The 23678-nt window shown below is 40.4% G+C and overlaps 1 protein-coding gene across 1 annotated transcript in view; it reads left to right on the plus strand.

The window, feature by feature from the left end:
- The first annotated feature begins 335 nt into the window (after positions 1–335).
- Positions 336–23678, plus strand: part of Gpr158 (G protein-coupled receptor 158) — a 462978-nt gene continuing 439635 nt past the window's right edge. Inside the window, exon 1 of the mRNA NM_001004761.1 lies at positions 336–1926. Coding sequence (NP_001004761.1) covers positions 1025–1926 — 902 coding nt within the window. The 5' untranslated portion in view covers positions 336–1024. The remainder of the gene's footprint in view (positions 1927–23678) is intronic.

Below are 23678 nucleotides of genomic sequence, written 5' to 3' on the forward strand. Positions count from 1 at the left end.
AGGCAAAAGAAAGGGCTGATTTTACTAAGCAAGCAAGATGCCAACAGCCTCCTCCTCCTCAGTAGTCCAAGTTTCCTTCGCTTTCAACCACCAAAAGCGCCACTTCTCCCCTATTTCCCACCCACTCCTTGCCACCCCTGAAGGTTTCCGAGTCATCAGGGAACACGAGTGGGTGAAAACAGCGCCGCCGCCTCCTCCTCCGCCTCCTCAGTGCGCCTCGGGTTCAGCACTGGACAGCTCCCGCCCCAGCCAACAAATGGCAGTCAGCTGATTGACAGAGGCGCCGACCAAACAGGGCACAAGACGACTTGAAGCCGCCCTACAAGGGTTTGGTTGCGGCCAAGCTGTCTCTTTAAACTGCTTTCATCTGAGAGCAGAGAAAGGCAGCGCTGTGGTTTGTGGCCAAACCTAAAGGCTCTAGTTAATCAGCTGCCTGGCTGTCTGGACTGCAGACACACGAACGTCTTCAAAGAAAACCTTGGTTCCTTGGGACTCGCCGCTGAGCTCGCGGCTTGGATCTGTGTGCGCGCTTCCATCTCCGGGCGAAGCGGTCGAGGAGGGGCCAGAACTGGGAGGCGGGAACGACCTGCCAAGGGTGAGATGATGGAGCAGCATCTTTGGTGGCCGCGGTGGCAACATCAGCTGCATCAGCAGCATCAGCATCAGCTCTTGAACACACCTCAATGAGAGCGGCGGTGGAAGCGGCTGAGCAGAAAGACGTAAGCGGGCTAACTATAGCTGCTGGGGATGTAACCTGTTTGGCTCAAGGCTGCGAGGTGCGTAATCCCGAGCCGACCCATTGTGGAGCCGGGCGCAGCCAGCATTGCCACAGGTGATTTGGTCTGTGACGGCAGCTGAGCCAGCTGGGCCAATTTCAAAACATTCTTATTTTAAAGTCCATCTGGACTGGGCGCCACCTGGAGAAGAAGGAAGCCTCCCCTCAAAAGTCTTACTGATGATAAATTGAGGACCAAAATTTACAAAGTGACTCCTCCGGTTATCGCCTCTCTTCTATGCTAGACAGATGGGAGCCATGGCTTACTCTTTACTCTTCTGCCTCCTGCTCGCTCATCTGGGATTGGGAGAGGTTGGTGCCAGCCTCGACCCTCCGGGACGGCCAGATTCCCCTCGAGAGAGGACTCCGAGGGGGAAGCAGCATGGTCAGCAGCTGCCGCGAGCCTCTGCCCCAGACCCCTCTATTCCCTGGAGCCGCTCCACTGACGGCACCATCTTGGCACAAAAACTAGCCGAGGAGGTGCCCGTGGACGTGGCCTCTTACCTCTACACTGGGGACTTCCACCAGCTGAAGAGAGCCAACTGCTCAGGCCGCTACGAGTTGGCTGGCCTGCCGGGAAAGTCACCGTCCCTAGCCAGCTCCCATCCTTCCTTGCACGGGGCGCTGGACACTCTGACACACGCCACCAACTTCCTCAACATGATGTTGCAGAGCAATAAGTCTCGGGAACAGACCGTGCAGGATGACCTGCAGTGGTACCAGGCTCTGGTGCGAAGTCTCCTGGAGGGTGAGCCCAGCATCTCCCGGGCGGCCATCACCTTCAGCACCGAGTCGCTGTCCACGCCCGCCCCGCAGGTCTTCCTCCAGGCCACCCGCGAGGAGAGTCGCATCCTGCTGCAGGACCTGTCCTCCTCCGCTCACCACCTGGCTAACGCCACTCTAGAGACCGAGTGGTTCCATGGGCTTCGGCGAAAGTGGAGGCCCCACTTGCACCGCCGTGGCTCCAATCAGGGGCCACGGGGCCTAGGCCACAGCTGGCGGCGCAGGGATGGGCTTGGAGGGGACAGGAGCCACGTCAAGTGGTCCCCACCTTATCTGGAGTGCGAGAATGGGAGTTACAAGCCTGGGTGGCTGGTCACGCTCTCTGCTGCCTTCTACGGGCTTCAACCTAACCTGGTCCCGGAATTCAGGTAGGGAGAGGGTTGGAAAGGGCACACGCAGAGTCATCCTTTGGTTTTGTAAATGGCCATCCTGGGGAAGCACACTTGTCTGCCAGTGAGACTTTAAGTCTTCAGCCTTGGAACTGAACTTCAGACTAAGGGATGCGGAGGCAAGCTCGTGTGGGGAGGGGTGAGAAGTGCCCGGGTCTGTCTACTTTAGGCACTCATGGAAAGCCTTTCCTTGCTGTGCAGTGGTGGTGGCGGAGGGTCAGGGGACATAGCAATTGGCCCCAATCCTTCCATAGCATAGGGGGAGAAGATTAATGGTGGTGTCCCCGAACTTTGGGCCCATCAGACAGAGTCAAGAGCACCAGGTGTGTGTGTGTGTGTGTGTGTGTGTGTGTGTGTGTGTGTGTGTGTGTGTGTGAGAGAGAGAGAGAGAGAGAGAGAGAGAGAGAGAGAGAGAGAGAGAGAGAGAGACAAGGAGTGAGAGTTCCTTGAATCTGCCACTATGGTGTAGCCTCTGCCCACTTCCTGTGAATGTAGTTTGGAGCGCAAGCCTGCTGTTAGTCAGCTACCAGAGCGTGTAATTAAACCTGTGCCATCCCCTGGGCAGTTCTGGCCACTCAGCACTGAGTCACTCCAGGATCAGCAGCAGAGCCTTCTCCAGGATCCAGACTTGGCAGTTTGGTCAGAATACTCCCACTGGCTTTTCTCTTCTTCTAGGCATCAGCTTTCCTTCCTGGTGTCTTTCTCCTCCTATTCTCTGTTAGGCACATCTGAAGGTTCTCCACTAGAGTTGGGGAGGGAGGAATCAGTCTTACCCAAACAGAAAACTGGAAAGAAACTTCAGTAGCTCTCCTGATGGTGTCAGAGGAATGCTAGCACTCTCAGATTAGAACTGTTGCCCTGCAGCTTTGGTGAGGAACTTCTAGAGGTAGCCTCTTAGAAATGCATGCAAGGAAAGCACAGAAAGGAGGGAGGGGGACTGCAGAGAGGGTTTTGGAGAGAACTAAGGTTGATGGGGTTTTCCTCGGGCCCCTGATGGGAAACTCTGTAAGGAACGGGTCAGGGGTTGGAACTGATTTTTTTTTAAAATAAATATTTAAACTTTTTGGAACTTGGAAGAAGTGAGAGAACTGTCTCTGTCTCTCTCTCTCTCTCTGTGATATTTTATTTACTTCAACTTTAGCATTTCAGAGACAGAATACCAATATGCTGGAACATACCAGGGCAAGCAATGGGTAGGAAACCCCAGAAAGAAAAGCATTGCCTTTTTACTGTAGAACTGCCTCAGATGAGCTGCCTAGCCTCACTGGGCCCTGTGTACTTATCTATCAACTGTCAGGATCGAAGTACTTTGTCTTTAGAGAATTATACAGCCATAAAATCCTGTAGCCTTTAATGCCTGCAAGCTTGAAAAGGGACAGATGAAGACCCCTTCCTTCTTTGTTTCTACATGAATTCCCCCCGCCCCCCCCCCACGTGTGTTTATGATTCCTTTATAGATCCTATCTTAAACTGCAGCAACTTTCCTACTTTCAGGACAATCTCATCTCCTCCTGATTCTGGCAGGATCCTATTAGTAAGCTCTCAGATCAGCTTTGAATCTTTGCCACAGCATTTTCTCAGAAGAAGAGGGCTCAGCAGATGCCACTTAGAGCCAATGAACCATGGCCTTTAGATGATCCCTTTTAGAGAGTCTCAGGATTGACCCCCTCTCCCTTCTTTTCTCTCTTTCCTTTTCTCTTTCTCTCTTTCCTTCTCTCCCACCCTCTTCTTCCTGTTCCCCATATTCCCTGACTGCCTCTCTCTCACCTTTTGATTGATGTTAGTCAATATGCTACATACTTGATGTTACACTCTGTGCTAACTGCTTGGCATAACTATCTTGGCAACTTTTCCCAGCAGTTGTCTGAATTCTGTGTTATTGTTTTCTATATTTTCTGTAAGGGGATCTGAAACACAGAGTGGTTAAATTTTATTACTGATTGCATAGTTATTAAATAAAGTAGTTCAGATGCAAGTTTACTTTGTGCTTTTAGCTAGTATGCTGTTTCATAAAGATGACTTAGTAAACTGGGAAGGTATTTCATTTGAATGAGATTATTTCTGACGGCCAAATATGGGATGGGAGGAAGACCATTTGGATATAGAACTCTCTCTCTCTCTCTCTCTCTCTCTCTCTCTCTCTCTCTCCCTCCCTCCCTCCCTTCCTCCTCCCCCTCCTTCTCTCTCCCTTCTCTGTTTGACTTCCTCTCTTTGCCATCTTCTTATTTCTCTCCGACTCTGCCTTGTTTTTCCAACTCCCCCCTCTTTCTCTCACATGTTGGGGATGTAACCTGGGCACAACACATGTTAGCCAAGGGTTCTATTATTGACTCACACTACCAGCCCCTAGAATATCTTCTCTTATAATCCAAAAATATGTTGTTTCAATGTACCCAGTACTTTCAGCCAGCCAAGGCTGAAGAGGCAAAAGGATTCAAGCTTGTGAGAAAGACATATTCCTTGAGTATGCTCACTAAAAGGTTATTTCTTTAAATGCATCTGTATTCACCAATGCTGTTAGCTAACCTACAAAGCCAGTTGTGTGCCTGGCTGCCTACAGAACCTGGTCTGTCTCAGAAGATCCACAAAAAGCAGGATCTATGCCACTGTGAGCACTGCCTGCCCCACCAGTGGCCTCCTGTATTGAAGATGTAAAGAGATGTTCACTGTGGGAACTACAAATCCATTAAAGGGATTAGGTGTTGTTTCCCAAGAAGACAGAGCTAGACAGATGTCACTTATCCAAAAGTCGTACATATTGTTTGTGGCAACAACAGAACAGGGCCACAGACTTCCTTTCAGAGTTTAGAGATAGGCATTAGATATATCTATGGCATGTTTCTGTAGCTCCATGGGTTGGAATTGGAGTAGAATGGGAACCCCTTTTGCTAAATGTGTAAACATCTTTCTGGGGGTAGCTAGAACTGTCTGGTACTTAGGACTGGAACAAGATATTGAAATGATTGTATATATATATATATATTGTTATTTTGTACTGATGGTTAAACCCTGGGACTTTCATGGGCTAAGTAAAGTGCTTTATCGCTGAGATACACCCTTGTCCAATGAATTCTTCTTTTCCTGATGAGATGAAAGGAATTCACTAATTTAGTTTTATCTCATTTTTAAGTTGAGGAAATTGAGACACCAGGAACTAAAGACATTTCTCAGAAGTGGTACAGCTCTTCTGTGGCAGTTTAGCATCACATAGCTGGGTCACTATTAGTTGAACACTTATATTGTGGGTTGGATGCTATATCTGAACCACTGCATTTACTTCTTAGAACTCTTTAGTACTTACAATGTCAGGAAAGTTGAATAACATATGTAAACTGTGAGCTGGTCATTAGAGCTCAAATCAAATTTCTATCATCCACCCAGGATGCCTGTTCAGTCTCTGAGTTAGCACAATGCTCTCAACCTCTTCTTCTCCTGTTGTTGATTTCTCATTTTTTTAATTGTTTGTTTGGAAGACTGTATTTGCTATTGTTAATATATTTTCCATGAATAAGAAATATAAGTTTATTCTTGTTGGCCAGCCAGATAATCAAGTGTGTTATATAATGAAAAGACTACTATACTTGAGTTAGTACTTTGTTTCAGTCCTGCTTTTGTCTTAAGCTGGGCTGCATGACCGACCTGTCTGGAAACTAGTTTCTGCATCATTAAAATGTAAAATGGGCTTGATGATCTTCACATGTCTCCACACACCTGGGATAGCAGTCCTGAAGTGGCTTATCCAAACATTGGCTACGACTTTGGAAATGGGTGATAGAAATAAGTTCAGGGCCTTGGAGAAATGATATCACCATGCCATCATCATGTGCTCTGATAATGCATAGAAACATCCAATCAATATGTACAATGCTAGGATTGTAAACTAATGGAAAGGAAATTCCATTCAAAATAAGACCAAGTGTGGTTTGAGTTTCCTGCTCTTGAAGGAGCTCTGAAATATATCAAAACCCAGGATTGAGTTGTTCTACAGATTTCTAACCCCAAAGCACCAGCACATTCCACTGAAGATTACAATGTTTTCAGATCTTGGGGCTCTATATCTACTCTCTAAAAAGCTCAATTTTCAATTTACCATTATAGTTGTCTATTAACTATCTAGAAGAAGTATTTCCTGTGGTCCTAGCAAATCTTGCCATTTTCTAGAAAATATGTTTGGATATAGAAGTGAGACAAACTGCTAAATAAATTACAAGAGTGGACACTTTCATAATTCTCTACTCTCTAGGGAGGGAAGTAGTTCCCCCTCCCTACACTGATTATGCAGCCTTAACTTTTACATGAGCCAAGTGTTATTTTTAACTTCAGAATGGTTCTGTGGGCTAGATGGTGCCTAAGGGTTGCTTTTGTTTTGTTTTATTTTTGAGACAGGGTTTCTCTGTGTAGCCCGGGCTGTTCTGGAACTCACTCTGTAGACCAGACTGGCCTCAAACTCAGAAATCCACCTACCTCTGCCTCCCAAGTGCTGGGATTAAAGGTGTGCACCACCACTGCCTGGCAGATATTTTCTTTATTTATATTTCAAATGTTATCTCCTTTTTTTCCTTAAAGACTCCCCTTTCTAGCCTTCAATGACTTTGTCTTTTATGGTTATATTTTAATGTTCCAGCATGCTTAGAGGTATGTTGTTGATGTGATTTTGTGCCTAGTTGGTCAGCAGTATCAGGGCCCAATCGGTTTTGTTTGGTTGGTTTTTTTTTTTTTTTCTTTAGTTCTGTTTGGTGTGTGAAGGGATATCAGAGCTGAATACAGCACATTGCAACGCTGGGACCACTGACTGGCAGCTTGAGAGTTGCTATGCATAACTAGGAAGCTCACTGTTATTGGGGCTATGCTTGAAAGAGTTTGAAGCCAATGGTTATTCAGCATCACCTCAGTGAGATAATGGCACATACAGTGGTGAGGATTTCTTTGTTGACCGTTTAGCCTTATCTGACTTTTAGCTTTTAGGAACAATTCTTTCCATGTGCAATGTCTACTTCAATGAAGCACTTGTTCATTTAACTAGAGTTTATTCCTATAGGAAAAACCTTGATCTATACAAACATTTAGGTGGATTGCTACTCCATGAAATACCCCCTCACCTATATGAAAGATATAGCATACTGAGCCAGAAACTACAGAAGCTTTCAGAAAAGATTAGAGAAGTATGCTAGAAATCTTTCCCAAGCCTCTGGCCAAATATTATAGAAAAATACCCTAAACACTGAGGAGAACAAATGTCCACCAAGAGACTCAGTGAGAGAAATCAGGCATGTCTCATATTTCTGAAGTGCTTCATTTTTTAAATGCAAATAAACATTTCTTGCACACAACATAATGAATTTTGGTTATTGATAATTGAACAGGATTCCTGTATTGAAGAATATTTCACTCTATTTTTGTTTTTTAGTTGCCTGGAACAGAATGAAGAATTTAGCTTTCCAGAAAATACTTGGTGCCTCAGCCGATTATGTAGATCAGGGTTTCTTAGTCCTGGCACTATTAAAGCTTTGGGACAGATGACTCAATTCTATGGGGCTCCGTTTATTAATTTTTAAGTCTTTAGCAGCATTTCTTGTCTCTACCCACTAGACTGTGGAGAAGACACCTTAGGTTGACAAACTGTCTGTTTGAAAGCCACTGATATAGATGACATATGCCATCCTAAGGTGATGATTTTTTAAATGAGTCAAGGAGTCTTATTATATGTGTATATACATAAACACAGGTGTGCATGTATTTGTGAATGACTATATATGTGCATACAGTGATAGGTAGGTTTCTTTAGCCTACGTTTCTACTTACTCAATTTGAATATGCAATTATAGAAGAACATGAACTGAAGCTGGGAAATTTGATGATCAATGAAGTATCAGTATACACTTATATAATCACAGGGCTCAGTTTATCTCAAAGATTCCATGCAGATTCAGTTGTTAAGCATTGCTTTCTACTTATATGTTATATATTCAACATTTACCATTAAAAGATGTAGTTTGAATGGGTAGTATGTGTGTTTATATGAGTGTTTGGGGGAACAGATGACTGTGACATAGAGGGGAAGGGAGGAGAGAAGGTTAGGGAGATGAAACAACTGGAGATGAGTAAACAGATGAAAAATGATCAGTACAGGCTATGCCACAATGATCAGCACAGGGCACATAGGATATTGTTTGACTGAGAAATGTGAAATTTGGCTGAAACTGAACTATTCTTCCCTAGAAGGTAGTTGAGGAATAGAGCTCCTCACAGAGATTTCATGATTATAAAGATAAGTTGATCTTGCTTTCATTTCAGAACTTCATTTCAAGAAGTTAGAACTATTATTAGGCTAACACAGAGCTTATCTCATTGAAGAAACATTAATATCTTAAAATAGTTAGAAACTATTCTGGGCTGGAGCTGCTGCTCAGCGGTAGAGCTGTTGCCTTGCATGTTCAAGGACTGGTGTTGACCTCCAGCAGTAGAATATATATTCTCCTGTAATCATTTGCCTCTTAAGGGAACTGCTCAGATGACCTGTGTCCTAGAAGTATGAGGATGCTTTGAGCCTTTGCCTCCTACAGGTGCTTTGCATATTTCAGAGACATAGCATGGAATAGTGTTTAGGAAGAAAGATTGAGAATTATAAGTCTAGGTTTGAATTCAAAAGTTTTCAGTTCACTTCTGTGTGACATTGGGCAGATTATGCAATCTCCTTTGTGGTTCAGTTCCTTTATGTAAAAGGTGTAAGAGGTAGGATATCCTTATTATTAACAATGAACAATTGTCTATCATATCATATCATATCATATCTATCTATCTATCTATCTATCTATCTATCTATCTATCTATCTATCTATCTATCCATCCATCCATCCATCCATCCATCCATCCATCCATCCATCTATCTATCTATCTATCTATCTATCTATCTATCTATCTATCTATTTATCTATCTATCTATCTATTTATCTATCTACCTACCTATTTATTATCTATCTAATTATGATCTTTCAATCATCCATATTTAAGAATTTCTGTTTGTATTGCTATTCATTTTTAAAATACTATTTTAGTTAATATATACTTTTTAGAGTTATAGAACATATATGATGGTAAAGAAATGCTGATATTGATGACTTTTTTTTGAGAATAGGGGTACATAGTTAGCAAAAAAAAAATTAAAATTAAAACTCTTGATGGAAACAAGTGACAGGAAAACAGTCCCCTCCCATAGTGTCAGGTATATGACACATTGTACCCCTGGCTCCCTGACTCAAAGGAAATGAATAGGTGAATGGGATTAATAATGTCTGCACAGAAGAGTTGGAACCCTGAGAAAAGGGCAAGGAAAAAGTCTTGTTAAAGAGATGAGCTTAACTGAGAAGTGAAGGACAGAAGGAGACGTGGCCATGATGCATAAAAGAAGAAGCACTAACTCTTAATGTCATTTGCCCAAGAGCAGGTCTGACTTCTCCAGAAGAGTTTTGGTATCTTCTGTTCTAATCTAAGAGAGTCTAATCCAAGACATAGTCCTGAACAGAGGCCATACTCTTTATATATGAACTGCATAGGAAATATGGTAACAAGAAATGAGGAGCTTTTGTCTTAACCAGTCTTTCATAGGCGTCTCCTGAGAAAACTATTTTTTGATATTATTGACTTTGAACAGTCTACAAAGCCACAATAGCTCTTATAACTCTAGACCTATATATTGCTTCCAACAAGGGTAGGGGTCAGGGTATTGCTCTTAACACCTTGCTTCTTCCAGAGAATAGTCTTAGATTTGATGACCACCTCTGTCCTTTTATGTTGTTTTGTGTCAGAGTGATGAATGGTTCTACAAAGGAAAAAATAGGAAACATGGTGAAATCAAAGCTGTTTATCCAGCTGACCTTGTAGCCAGGAATTACATGGAGAGTTGGAAGCACAGTGAGATTGATTGCAATGTTTTGCTTTGAAGTCAGTTAAATGTAAACAGCTTGAATATACAGTTTGTGAGCAGAATGAACACATAGTTGTACATGATCTCAAAGCACATTTGGGTTGGGTGAAAGTTGGATCTGTAATGATAAGCCGTTAACAGCCTTTCTCAGAGAAATCAAATTCCCACAAGGAGCAAGGAGTCTTGGGTCATGAATTTCTTGAGGGAGAGTATCAACAGCAAAGGCCCTCAGACAGGACTGAGCAGAACATGCTCAAAGAAGAGAAGGAAAGACAGTGTTGCTGGCCTATAGGCAGGTGGGTAACATGGCACAAGATAATGTAAGTTACATTGAAATTGCTCATGAAGGATCACAGTGTGGCAGTGATACATAAACATGCAAAGTATATGTCCCTGCTCATTGCCTTAGACCTGGGATCTTGGGTTTTTCCATTTTCTCTAATAAAATTGCAGTGAGAGATTTAGCTGCTTCTATGGGCCCTATTGTTGAATGTGATTGTGGGCATTAGACAATTTGAAATGTAGGGGAAGTACAAATTAAAAATCTAGAATTACTTTTAAAACACTGTTTGGCGTATTTGTTTCTTCCAGGCTCAAACCTGTAAGATAAAACACTTCTTTTCAGACACAGAACCAGAGGATAAAAGGAGAAGTCCAGAAAGGAGACACAGGATCAGGCTGGGATGGTATCATACAGGTCCCTGCCCTCCTTCTAGCTGGCCAGTCTGGTCACTTGGTTGACTTCCAAAGCGAAGTCTAAGACACTGAGGTAAGGGGCTGCTTATAGAAGAGTCAATAAGATGCAGAGAGCCCTGATGTGAGACCATGAGCCTGTAAGTCATGCATTTGGAGAAGGTAGTGTCTGCATGGTAGGAAAAGATGTTTATAATGGTTGACTAGTGAAATTAGAGTTCCTCCTTTGGGGGGGGGGGAGAGTGGTCTTAGTTTCATTAATAAAACAATTTAACTTAAATGGACTTAGATGGAAGCTCAAAGACAATTTCATTTGAGCTTAAAAACCCTCAGGTCAGGCAAGCTGCAAACTTCAGCATCTGCCTGGATGAGGAGAACAGAAGAGGGCAGTAAAGCCAACAGCATCATGCTGTGTGAGTTACTACATGGCAGTAGGGAGCCACATAGTGAGGAGAGTCTTAGAGAGAAAACATGGAAGCTCAAACGTTAAAAAGAAGCATATTTAAGTTCTAGCCAACATCCAAAAGAAAAAGACAGGACAAAGAAGAAAATAGTTGGATCTTTTTGAGTCAGAACTCAGAAACATGGGCACACCCAACACACCTCATGGCAACCTCATGTAACTTGAGGACTGCATTGGCAGTGGTAATTTTGGAAAGGAAAAGTATTATTATCTTATTAAAGGAATAATTATTTGCCCATCTCTTTAATATGGCTTAACGTGAACATTACCTCCTAAGGGTGTTTCTTCCTGCTGGATGGTTACTTAACCAGATCATTGCCAGTCCAACTGGAATGTTAGGTCTCCACCCTTGGCAGAAATTCTATTTACTTGACCAGGAGATTTCCCTTAATTGGACTTTATTGCTATTCTAACAGAATAACTATTAATAATAGAAGATTGACATAGTAGGTTTTAGCAGTGAACCCTCATTATTAGTTTTTCTATTGCGGCCAACTGGGTTAGCTCCTTTGCCTGCTGTGAAAAGTTACCATGTAAAACTGACCTCTAGACATGAAGAAGTGCTGTGTGAATTTAAAATCTGTACATGTTGTTATGTACATGTGATTTGACTTTAAGACCCTATAACTAAATGAGAGAACAAATGAGAAGGCAATATTCTTAAATATGCCTTCGATATTGCTAATATTCACAAAAATGGCAAATTTAACTAAATCACCATGGAATTTCAAGCTGTGGGACAGATGTTGCATATTTTAAGATAGACTACAGTGTTTACACTTGCTTTTACTGACACACTATGTCTTCTTGGTTTTTTTCTTCGCACAACTCAAAAAAGTATAGCTTTGGATGCATTGTGTAACAGTTCTGGACCTTATTTTCCTTATCTATGAAGTGAGAAAAGGGTCCTCTCGCACAGGGCGACTTGAATTAAACATGGTAGTGCAAGTGACATCTGCACACTGAGTAATAAGTGGCCATAGCCAGTGATGCAATAAGGAACACTGTAGGTGTGTTTGTTAAACTGTAGCTCAGAGTTATTTCTGTGAAAATAGCCACAGAAAGAAACATTAGTCAGCTCCCTCTGTAAAGGCAGCAGACTCAAACATTTTTTTTTCTGCAGACAATCATCTATTATCAGACAGTAAACCACAGCAATTTTAAAAGATGTACCACATTTAGCTTTCAGAGTGTCACCCACAGAAGTCCCCAAATGCAGATTATATTTGTGGATTCAGGCTTGATGTCTGCTGATACCTGACCTGACTTCATTTTATATTTGTTGGTTCTCATTAAAATTAAACAAGTCATCTTTCTTTTCTATGTAAAATGGACAAAACTGCTCAAAGAAGCCTTGACCTGATTGTCCAATAGACTTCTCAGAACATGAAGCCAGGCAGAAGGCGAGTGAGTGTGCTATGTAAAGTGCTGGCAGGCTGCTCTGCACATATCTGCTGCAAAGTGTTGTGGGGGAGGAGAACATTTTCCTGCTTCAAGAGTGCTGTGTAATTCTTCTAGAGGTTGAGGAGGAGGCAGAGTCTTTCACACTATGTCACCACAACAGTATCAAGTCATGACTGAAACTATGGGCAGCCACACTGTTGGGAAACAGACCTAAACTAAATACCGACTTTACTTGATTAAGATATTATTATTATTATTATTGTTATTACTACAGTTATAATAGAACTCCAAAAAAGGTGACTTTAAAATAGCTCTTAAATTTGATCTTCTAAATAAGCAGATGTGCTTAAAAATTATGTGTTAAATTAACTGCTGTAGAGATGGAGACATTAGAGCTGAAGTTATTATTTGTTAACAGTTGTAGAGATGGAATAGCAGAGATGAACTTATGATCTTCTGGATACACAATGAGCTGATATACAATGAGGGAACAATGAATACTTACCAGCGTTGTGTTCAGTCATCAATGAATGCAACTGTATATCGCTGTCAGATGATGCACATTTGTTTTAGTGCTCTTATGAACCTAACATTATTTGGTCACACAGGTCCTGATGAGAGCTTAGATGAAGCTTAGCATCACAATGACAAAGCAGTTTCTATCACTGTGCCATTATTTGCTTCATTCTTGTCTATTTCATGGGAGCATGATGAACATGCTTTTAATCATGGTGCTGGAGAGTCCATTTGCTCACTTCCCTTCCCTTCACCAAATAGGCTTTGGTTGGACAGCTGGAAGAGATTCACTCTGGGCTGCAGGCAAAACAATGATGGGTAAAAAGAAAGCTTGGAACATTATAAATTTTCTTTTTGTACTCCAGAGAGCACAAAAAGAGTGAGATGACTATTGTCTAGTCTAAGTCAAAACTACTTTTTATTGTAAAAATATGTGGTTACTTAGAATTTATAGAAAATAATATTTAACCAAAAGAAAAAACAATTCTGATCACCTGTGTCTTAATGGTGAGAGATAATCCCTGATACATTGGCAGAATGTATGTGCTAAGATATTCTTGTTTTCTGAAAATGCACACTAGATGTCCCAAACAGTGCTTGGATTTGCATTTCTAACATTTTAGATATTAAGCAGCACTGTTATTGATGGATTCATATTGTGTATACGGACCTTAAATGTAGTAAGAATGCAGACTTGTTTTTTTATGGTTAAACAACTTATTTGATAGGACCTAGAGCAACCAAAAGACAGTTTGTATGTGCTTTGCAAATCCTACCTAGACTTTATTTGCATGTGGATAAGCTTGTTTGTTACTGTTTTATCATCGCTGAAGATGACAGATGGCTCCTGGAACAGAAACAGATCAGTCAATAGAGTTCCTCAATCTTGACGAGATCTCAGAATAAGATGGAAGTGCCATGACGAACACCTGCTCATGCAGTGCACTGCAGTGTACAGGTGAATCCTGAGCCTGGGACTTCTATAATAAGCAGAAGAAAACTCTCTTTGACTGGCAGGAGACAGTGCATTGTCTTGCAGTATTACTTACTGTGGAATAGAACTCTAGACAAGGCCTAGATAGAGAAGTCAGGATTTTGCATTCTGGGCATATCCAGCAAGAGTCAGGCTTCTCCTAACACATCTCTTTTGCTATATAAATATTTGATCGGCACATCTAGACAGGTTATTTTTATTGTTTATTTTATTTTTTGCCTTATTGTTGTTCTACTATTATCCTTGGGATATTTCTCTTTTATTTATTTTTTCTCTCTCTCTCTTTTTTTTTCTCCTTTAATGCTGAGTTGCAGCGCAGAGATTGTAATCCTACTAGCTTGACTTTATATAATTCTGTTTGAAGACTCAAAGGTGTGGCTGGCAGAAGATGCAGGTTTTGGTTTTGAGAGGGAGTTGTATTTTCATATGCATGGCTTTGACAGGCTCAGATTGTTGGAGAACGTACTTTCCTGATTCTGTTCTCCAGACATCAATTGCACCTATGTGTACGTGTGCATGCATGGTGTATGTGCTCCTGGAGGCTAGATATCTATGTTGGATGCCCTCCTCTATCACTCTTGCCTTAGTGATTTTGAGACAAGGTCTCTCAGTAAACTCGGGAGCTCTTGGCCAGTGAGCTCTAGGCACTGTCTCATCTTTACCTCCCTTGCAGAAGGATCAAAGTTATGTATTACCATACCTGGACCTTTACACAAAGTCAGATTCTTATGCTTGCATGGCAAGTGCTTTGACAACTGAGTCATCTCCTCAGCCTCTCAGTTAGCTACTTTTGACATTATCTTACTTATCCCCTTTAAGCTGTGACTAAGACAAGTATGCACTGCCAAGGTATTAAATAGGAAATCTGATATTAAGTCCTTTGAAAGCTGGAAATTACTCCATGAGGATAAATTACATTTTGCATGTGTGACAGGGCTTTCCTATGTAGAATTGGCTTGCCTGTAGTTTGCTATGTAGTCTAGGCTGGCCTTGACTTTGTGGTGGTAGTTCTGCATTAGCTCCCAAGTATTAGGATCACAGGTGTGCACTACCCCAGCTGGCCAGAAATTTGAAATGTAACTTTTAGTACCTGGTGTATTCAGTTCAACAGAACACTGTTTATAAACCATATTTGCTTTGTTCATTACCCACAGGCTTGTATTTTTTTATTTTTTAATTTAAAAAAATTTTTTTTTGGCCAGGCCTAGTAACCATTATTGCTCTAATTGATTTTTCATTTTCCTGTAAGCTAAGTTAATAATGACATTCAATTGTGCATCTCTGGTGATTTTGAAGTTACATTTAAAAAAATTGCTTTCATATTAGCTTTTACTAGAAATGGAAAAAATGTTGAAAGAGAAAAATTCTGTCTTTTTTTTTTTTTTTTTTTTTTTTTTTTGAGACAGGGTTTCTGGCTATCTTGGAACTTACTCTGTAGACCAGGCTGGCCTTGAACTCAGAAATCCACTGCCTCTGCCTCCCAAGTGCTGGGATTAAAGTCCAGCACCACCACTTCTGACTCTTAATTACTCTGTTATCATTGTTAGAGGATGAAAGGCAGGGGGCCTCCAGAAGTCAATCACAACCAAAGAAGAAAGGACCACATTAAGGATGCTTCTGTGAAAGAGTGAGCAAAATAGCTTCCCATGTACCCTGTATTTTTCTGCATGGACACAGGATGCTTCTTTACCCTCTGCCTTATCAGCAACACCTGTGTCTCAGAGTAGGCTTGTTTTTTCTGCATGAATCTTTCTCTTCCTCCCTCCCCTCCTCTCTGTCTCTGTCTGTCTGTCTGTCAGTCTGTCTGTCTGTCTGTCTGTCTCTCTCTCTCTCTCTCTCTGTGTGTGTGTGTGTGTGTGTGTGTGTGTGTGTCTGTGTGTACATGAGTTAGAAGCGAAACCTAAAAGACAGTGGCACTTTGGAGCTGCATAGAATGCTGTTGACAGCAAGGACAACTCAAAATATAATAGCCTCCATAAGCTACAACCCTTAGGTAGGCTCCACACTCACTTTGACCCTTTGCATTGCTTGGTGAATATGTATTTCCTTTAGGTAACTCTTTCATAGGCAATGTGTACATTCTGTGGAATATCATTACCCTAGGAAAGAAATCAGGAACCATAGATGTGAGCATCAGCAACAGAATACAAGAGATGGAAGAGAGAATCTCAGGTGCAGAAGATTCCATAGAGAACAGGGGCACAACAATCAAAGAAAATGCAAAATGCAAAAAGATCCTAACTCAAAACATCCAGGAAATCCAGGACACAATGAGAAGACCAAACCTAAGGATAATAGGTATAGATGAGAATGAAGATTTTCAACTTAAAGGGCCAGTAAATATCTTCAACAAAATTATAGAAGAAAACTTCCCAAACCTAAAGAAAGTGATGCCCATGAACATACAAGAAGCCTACAGAACTCCAAATAAACTGGTCCAGAAAAGAAATTCCTACAGACACATAATAATCAGAACAACAAATGCACTAAATAAAGATAGAATATTAAAAGCAGTAAGGGAAAAAGGTCAAGTAACATATAAAGGCAGGCCTATCAGAATTACACCAGACTTTTCACCAGAGACTATGAAAGCCAGAAGAGCCTGGACAGATGTTATACAGACACTAAGAGAACACAAAAGCCAGCCCAGGCTACTATACCCAGCCAATTACCATAGATGGAGAAACCAAAGTATTCCATGACAAAACCAAATTCACACATTATCTTTCGATGAATCCAGCCCTTCAAAGGATAATAACAGAAAAAAAACCAATACAAGGATTGAAACCACACCTTGGAAAAAGCAAGAAAGTAATCCTTCAACAAACCAAAAAGAAGATAGCCACAAGAACAGAATGCCAACTCTATCAACAAAAATAAAAGGAAGCAACAATTACTTTTCCTTAATATCAGTGGACTCAATTCCCTAATAAAAAGACATAGACTAACAGACTGGCTACACAAACAGGACCCAACATTCTGCTGCTTACAGGAAACCCATCTCAGGGAAAAAGACAGACAATACCTCAGAGTAAAAGGCTGGAAAACAATTTTCCAAGCAAATGGTCTGAAGAAACAAGCTGGAGTAGCCATTCTGATGTCGGATAAAATCGACTTCCAACCCAAAGTTATCAAAAAAGACAAGGAGGGACACTTCATACTCATCAAAGGTAAAATCCTCCAAGAGGAACTTTCAATTCTGAATATCTATGCTCCAAATGCAAGGGCAGCCACATTCATTAAAGACACTTTAGTAAAGCTCAAAGCACACATTGCACCTCACACAATAATAGTGGGAGACTTCAACACACCACTTTCATCAAGGACAGATCATGGAAACAGAAACTAAACAGGGACACAGTGAAACTAACAGAAGTTATTAAACAAATGGATTTAACAGATATCTACAGAACATTTTATCCTAAAACAAAAGGATATACCTTCTTCTCAGCACCACATGTACCTTCTCCAAAATTGACCATATAATTGGTCACAAAAAAGGCCTCAACAGATACAAAAATATTGAAATTGTCCCATGCATCCTATCAGATCACCATGGACTAAGGCTGATCTTCAATAACAACATAAATAATGGAAAGCCAACATTTACATGGAAATTGAACAACATTCTTCTCAATGATACCTTGGTTAAGGAAGGAATAAAGAAAGAAATTAAAGACTTTTAGAGTTTAATGAAAATGAAGCCACAACATACCCAAACTTATGGGACACAATGAAAGCATTTCTAAGAGGGAAACTCATAGCTCTGAGTGCCTCAAAAGAGAAACTAGAGATAGCACACATTAGCAGCTTGACAACACACCTAAAAGCTCTAGAACAAAAGGAGGCAAATTCACCCAAGAGGAGTAGATGGCAGGAAATAATCAAACTCAGGGGTGACATCAACCAAGTGGAAATAAGAAGTACTATTCAAAGAATCAACCAAACGAGGAGCTGGTTCTTTGAGAAAGTCAACAAGATAGATAAACCCTTAGCCAGACTCACTAGAGGGCATAGGGACAGGATCCTAATTAACAAAATCAATAATTAAAAGGGAAACATAACAACAGATCCTGAAGAAATCCAAAACACCATCAGATCCTTCTACAAAAGGCTATACTCAACAAAACTGGAATACCTGGATGAAATGGACAAATTTCTAGACAGATACCAGGTACCAAAGTTAAATCAGGATCAAGTTAATGATCTAAACAGTCCCATATCCCCTAAAGAAATAGAAGCAGTTATTAATAGTCTCCCAACCAAAAAAAGCCCAGGACCAGATGGGTTTAGTGCAGAGTTTTATCAGACCTTCAAAGAAGATCTAATTCCAGTTCTGCACAAAGTATTCCACAGAATAGAAGCAAATGGTACTCTATCCAATTCATTCTATGAAGACACAATTACTCTGATATCTAAACCAGAGAAAGATCCAACAAAGATAGAGAACTTCAGGCCAATTTCCCTTATGAATATCGATGCAAAAATCCTCAATAAAGTTCTCGCTAACCGAATTCAAGAACACATTAAAACAATCATCCATCCTGACCAAGTAGGTTTTATTCCAGGGATGCAGGGATGGTTTAATATACGGAAATCCATCAAAGTAATCCATTATGTAAACTATCTCAAAGACAAAAACCACATGATCATCTCGTTAGAAACAGAGAAAGCATTTGACAAAATCCAACACCCATTCATCATAAAAGTCTTGGAAAGATCAGGAATTCAAGGCCCACACCTAAACATGATAAAAGCAATCTACAGCAAACCAGTAGCCAACATCAAAGTAAATGGTGAGAAGCTGGAAGCAATCCCACTAAAATCAGGGGCTAGACAAGGCTGCTCGCTTTCTCCCTACCTATTCAACATTGTACTTGAAATCCTAGCCAGAGCTATTCAACAACTAAAGGAGATCAAGGGGATACAAATTGGAAAGGAAGAAGTTAAAATATCACTTTTTGCAGATGATATGATAGTATATATAAGTGACCCTAAAAATTCCACCAGAGAACTCCTAAACCTGATAAACAGCTTCGGTGAAGTAGCTGGATATAAAATTAACTCAAACAAGTCAATGGCCTTTCTCTACACAAAGAATAAACAGGCTGAGAAAGAAATTAGGGAAACAACACCCTTCTCAATAGTCACAAATAATATAAAATATCTCGGCGTGACTCTAACTAAGGAAGTGAAAGATCTGTATGATAAAAACTTCAAGTCTCTGAAGAAAGAAATTAAAGAAGATCTCAGAAGATGGAAAGATCTCCCATGCTCATGGATTGGCAGGATCAATATAGTAAAAATGGCTATCTTGCCAAAAACAGTCTACAGATTCAATGAAATCCCCATCAAAATTCCAACTCAATTCTTCAATGAATTAGAAAGATCAATCTGCAAATTCATCTGGAATAACAAAAGACCTAGATAGCAAAAACTCTTCCCAAGGATAAAAGAACCTCTGGTGGAATTACCATGCCTGACCTAAAGCTGTACTACAGAGCAATTGTGATAAAAACTGCATGGTACTGTTATAGCGACAGACAAGTAGACCAATGGAATAGATTTGAAGACCCAGAAATGAACCCACATACCTATGGTCACTTGATCTTTGACAAGGGAACTAAAATCATCCAGTGGAAAAAGACAGCATTTTCAACAAATTTTGCTGGCACAACTGTCAGTTAACATGTAGAAGAATGTGAATTGATCCATTTCTATCTACTTGTACTAAGGTCAAATCTAAGTGGATTAAGGAATTCCACATAAAACCAGAGACAATGAAACTCATAGAGGGGAAAGTGGGGAAAAGCCTCGAAGAGATGGGCACAGGGGGAAAATTCCTGAATAGAACAGCAATGGCTTGTGCTGTAAGATCGAGAATGACAAACCGGACCTCATAAAATTGTAAAGCTTCTGTAAGGGAAAAGACACTGTCAATAAGACAAAAAGGCCACCAGCAGGTTGGGAAAGGATCTTTACCTATCGTAAATCAGATAGGGGACTAATGTCCAATATATATAAAGAACACAAGAAGGTGGACTCCAGAAAATCAAATAACCCCATTAAAAAATGGAGCTCAGAGCTAAACAAAGAATTCTCACCTGAGGAACACCGAATGTCTGAGAAGCACCTGAAAAAATGTTCAGCATACTCAATCATCAGGGAAATGCAAATCAAAACAACCCTGAGATTCCATCTCACACCAGTCAGAATGGCTAAGATCAAAAATTCAGGTGACAGTAGATACTGGCGAGGATGTGGAGAAAGAAGAACACTCCTTCATTGTTGGTGGGATTGCAAGCTTGTACAACCACTCTGGAAATCAGTCTGGCGGTTTCCCAGAAAATTGGACATAGTACTACCAGAGGATCTTGTAATACCTCTCCTGAGCATATATCCAGAAGGTGTTCCAACTGGTAAGAAGGACACATGCTCCACTATGTTCATAGCAGCCTTATTTATAATAGCCAAAAGCTGGAAAGAACCCAGATGCCCCTCAACAGAGGAATGGATACAGAAAATGTGGTACATTTACACAATGGAATACTACTCAGCTATTAAAAAGAATGAATTTATGAAATGTCTAGGCAAATGTATGGACCTGGAGGGCATCATCCTGAGTGAGGTAACCCAATCACAAAAGAACTCACATGATATGTACTCACTGATAAGTGGATATTAGCCCAGAAACTTAGAATACCCAAGATACAAGGTACAATTTTCAAAACACATGAAACTCAAGAAGAATGAAGACCAAAGTGTGGATACTTTGCCCCTTCTTAGAATTGGGAACAAAACACCCATGGAAGGAATACAGAGACAATGTTTGGAGCTGAGACAAAAGGATGGACCATCTAGAGACTGCCACATTAGGGGATTTATCCAATAATCAGCCCCCAAATGCTGACACCATTGCATACACAAGCAAGATTTTGCTGAAAGGACCCTGATATAGCTGTCTCTTGTGAGACTATGCTGCGGCCTAGCAAACACAGAAGTGGATGCTCACAGTCAGCTATTGGATGGATCACAGGGCCCCCAATGAAGGAGCTAGAGAAAGTACCCAAAGAGCTAAAGGGATCTGAAACCCTATTGGTGGAACAACAATATGAACTAACTACTACCCCTTGGAGCTCGTGTCTCTAGCTGCATATGTATCAGAAGATGGCCTAGTTGGCCATCAGTGGAAAGAGAGGCCCATTGGTTGTGCAAACTTTATATGCCTCAGTACAGGGGAACACCAGGGCCAAGAAGTGGGAGTGGGTGCGTAGGGGAGTGTGGGCAGGGAGGGTATGGAGGACTTTTGGGATAGCATTGGAAATGTAAATGAGGAAAATACCTAATAAAAAAATTTAAAAAAGATAAATTTAGGTAAAACTTAAAGTTAATGAAACATGAATCTAAACTCTCCTATAGCTACATGGTAGAAAAAAGTCATTTCCCCTCCAATTCAAACAAATTCTTTGATTCGCTTGTTATTTACAACCAAGTTGGAAAGTATATTATTTATATGGTATTTTGTTTGCTGATTGTTCTAATTAAGTGAGACATATCTTATTATATTTCTTAAGTTTTTAGACATCGCGATATGGTATGATAATTTATGATAAATTTTCATTATTTTAATTTTAGGATTAATGTCTTGGCTCTCATTTTATTTTATTTTTTTAATTTTAATTTTTATTAACTATTTTCTTTATTTACATTTGAAATGTTATCCCCTTTCCTAGTTTCCCCTCTGAAAACCCCCTATTTCCTTCCCTCTCGTCCTCTGCTCAGTAACCCACCCACTCCTGTTTCCCTGTCCTGACATTCCTCTACACTGGGGCATCGAGCCTCCATAAGACCAAGGGCCTCTCCTCTCATTTATTTCCAACAAGGCCATTCTCTGCTGCATATGCTGCTGAAGCCTTGAGTCCCTCCTTGTGTACTCTTTGGTTGGTGGTTTAGTCCCTTGGAGCTCTGGGGGTACTGGTTGGTTCACATTGTTGTTCATCCTATGGGGCTGCAAACCCCTTAACTCCTTGGGTCCTTTCTCTAGCTCCTTCATTGGGGACCCTGTGCTCAGTCCAATGGATGACTATGTTGGCTCTCATTTTAAAAAAATAGAGAATGCAATTACTAGACTCAAGACATGAGAGAAGTTTGTTTCCTTCAGAATGCAGAGTGTTTGAAGGACTCCAGCAACAGTTCTAAGGACTCATCTAAACAGTTTGGTCAAGTGGGACAATGAAACAGAACGAGAGAGGCCTTAGTGACAGGCAATAATAGCTTGGTTAGTTTTTCTTTTGTTTTTAATTATCATTTGATTCTAGTGACACACATAATATAATTATATTTTAAACTTCTAGTCAATATCAAACTGGAACATAGAAATATTTATTCATCTATTTAAACTTACAACTACAAAATTACAATAATTATTCTGGACAAAAATATGACATGGGGTGTATACATTGGGTATAACAGTAGTGATTTTCTCATTCTGATGCACAAACATTGATAGATATTGATATTTTTCAATGAGTTATACCTCATTATGCCTGCTCCCTGCCCCTTCCTCTGTTTCTGTCTCCTGTCTAAATGATGGAGACAATGCCCTTCTCCACCTGCTTTAAGTTTAGGATGTTTTGCTCTAGTGTGGACCATGCATGGAAACCTCTAAAACTATGAATTAAATAAATGTTAGATCTTTTAAAAACAAAAATAAAGTAAAACCAAATTTTTGTGCATAATTTTTCTAGTCAAGTTTTCTATTCTCTTGGTGGAAATTTTATATTTTCTGTCAATTTATCTATTTCCTCCACATTTTAAAGCTTGCTAAGACTATAATTCATCAAACTACGCTTTTACATATATCTTTGTATCTTTTCATTTTATGTATTATTTGTTTTCATGTTTTTTGACATTTTAAGATAATTTCTCTTTAATTCTTTTGTCTTTTCAATAAATAATGTTTAATAATTAACTAGAAACTAATTAGAAATGATTTTAAAGATCAGAAGATTAAGTAAGATATTACAAAAAAGTCTTCATGTACTTCATTCTGCTTCTCAAAATAGCACATTTTATGTAACCACCAGAAAATGGGCTGTATAAGGAGTGGGTGTCTAAAGTACAGACTTCATTCACACTTCTTTAGGTTTTATGTGCTGAGGGCTGTTTTCTGTATCATATGTCATGGGCTGCACTGTGTTTTGCCCAAATATGTGTGTTGATGTTCTAACTTCCAGCATCTTAGGAATGTGAACATCAATGTGAATTGACATGAAGTATCTTTACAGAGGTAATTAAGTCAAAATGAGGTCAATAGAGTAGGTAATTCAATATATTTGGTGTCCTTGTAAGAGGCACAGAGGGAAGTCCATGGGAAGCCCCTACAAGGCCAGGAGGGAGGCTGCAGAAGAAACCAACCATGCCAACATCTTTACATTTCATTTGTACATTAGAGAAGTATGAGAACATCAAGCGTTTTTAAGTTGTCTAGCTTGAGGTACTTAGTACAGCAGCCTTAGAAGGTGAACACATCATAATACATTCCTTTACCACATCCCTCTGCCTTTAGTTTCTCAGTGTTTCCTTGTCTAGTGACACATTTTGCTAGAACTACATTTAAAGGGAGATGAAGCACTTGCCTCTTCTTGGAAGAAAGAATCTATACCAAAGAGTTCTAGATAGTATGCTAAATCCACTACAGTAATGAATATATTTGCCAATATGTTTTTGAAGTTATA

The sequence above is a fragment of the Mus musculus genome, chromosome 2 (genome assembly GCF_000001635.26).
Source record: "Mus musculus strain C57BL/6J chromosome 2, GRCm38.p6 C57BL/6J".
Taxonomy (NCBI): domain Eukaryota; kingdom Metazoa; phylum Chordata; class Mammalia; order Rodentia; family Muridae; genus Mus; species Mus musculus.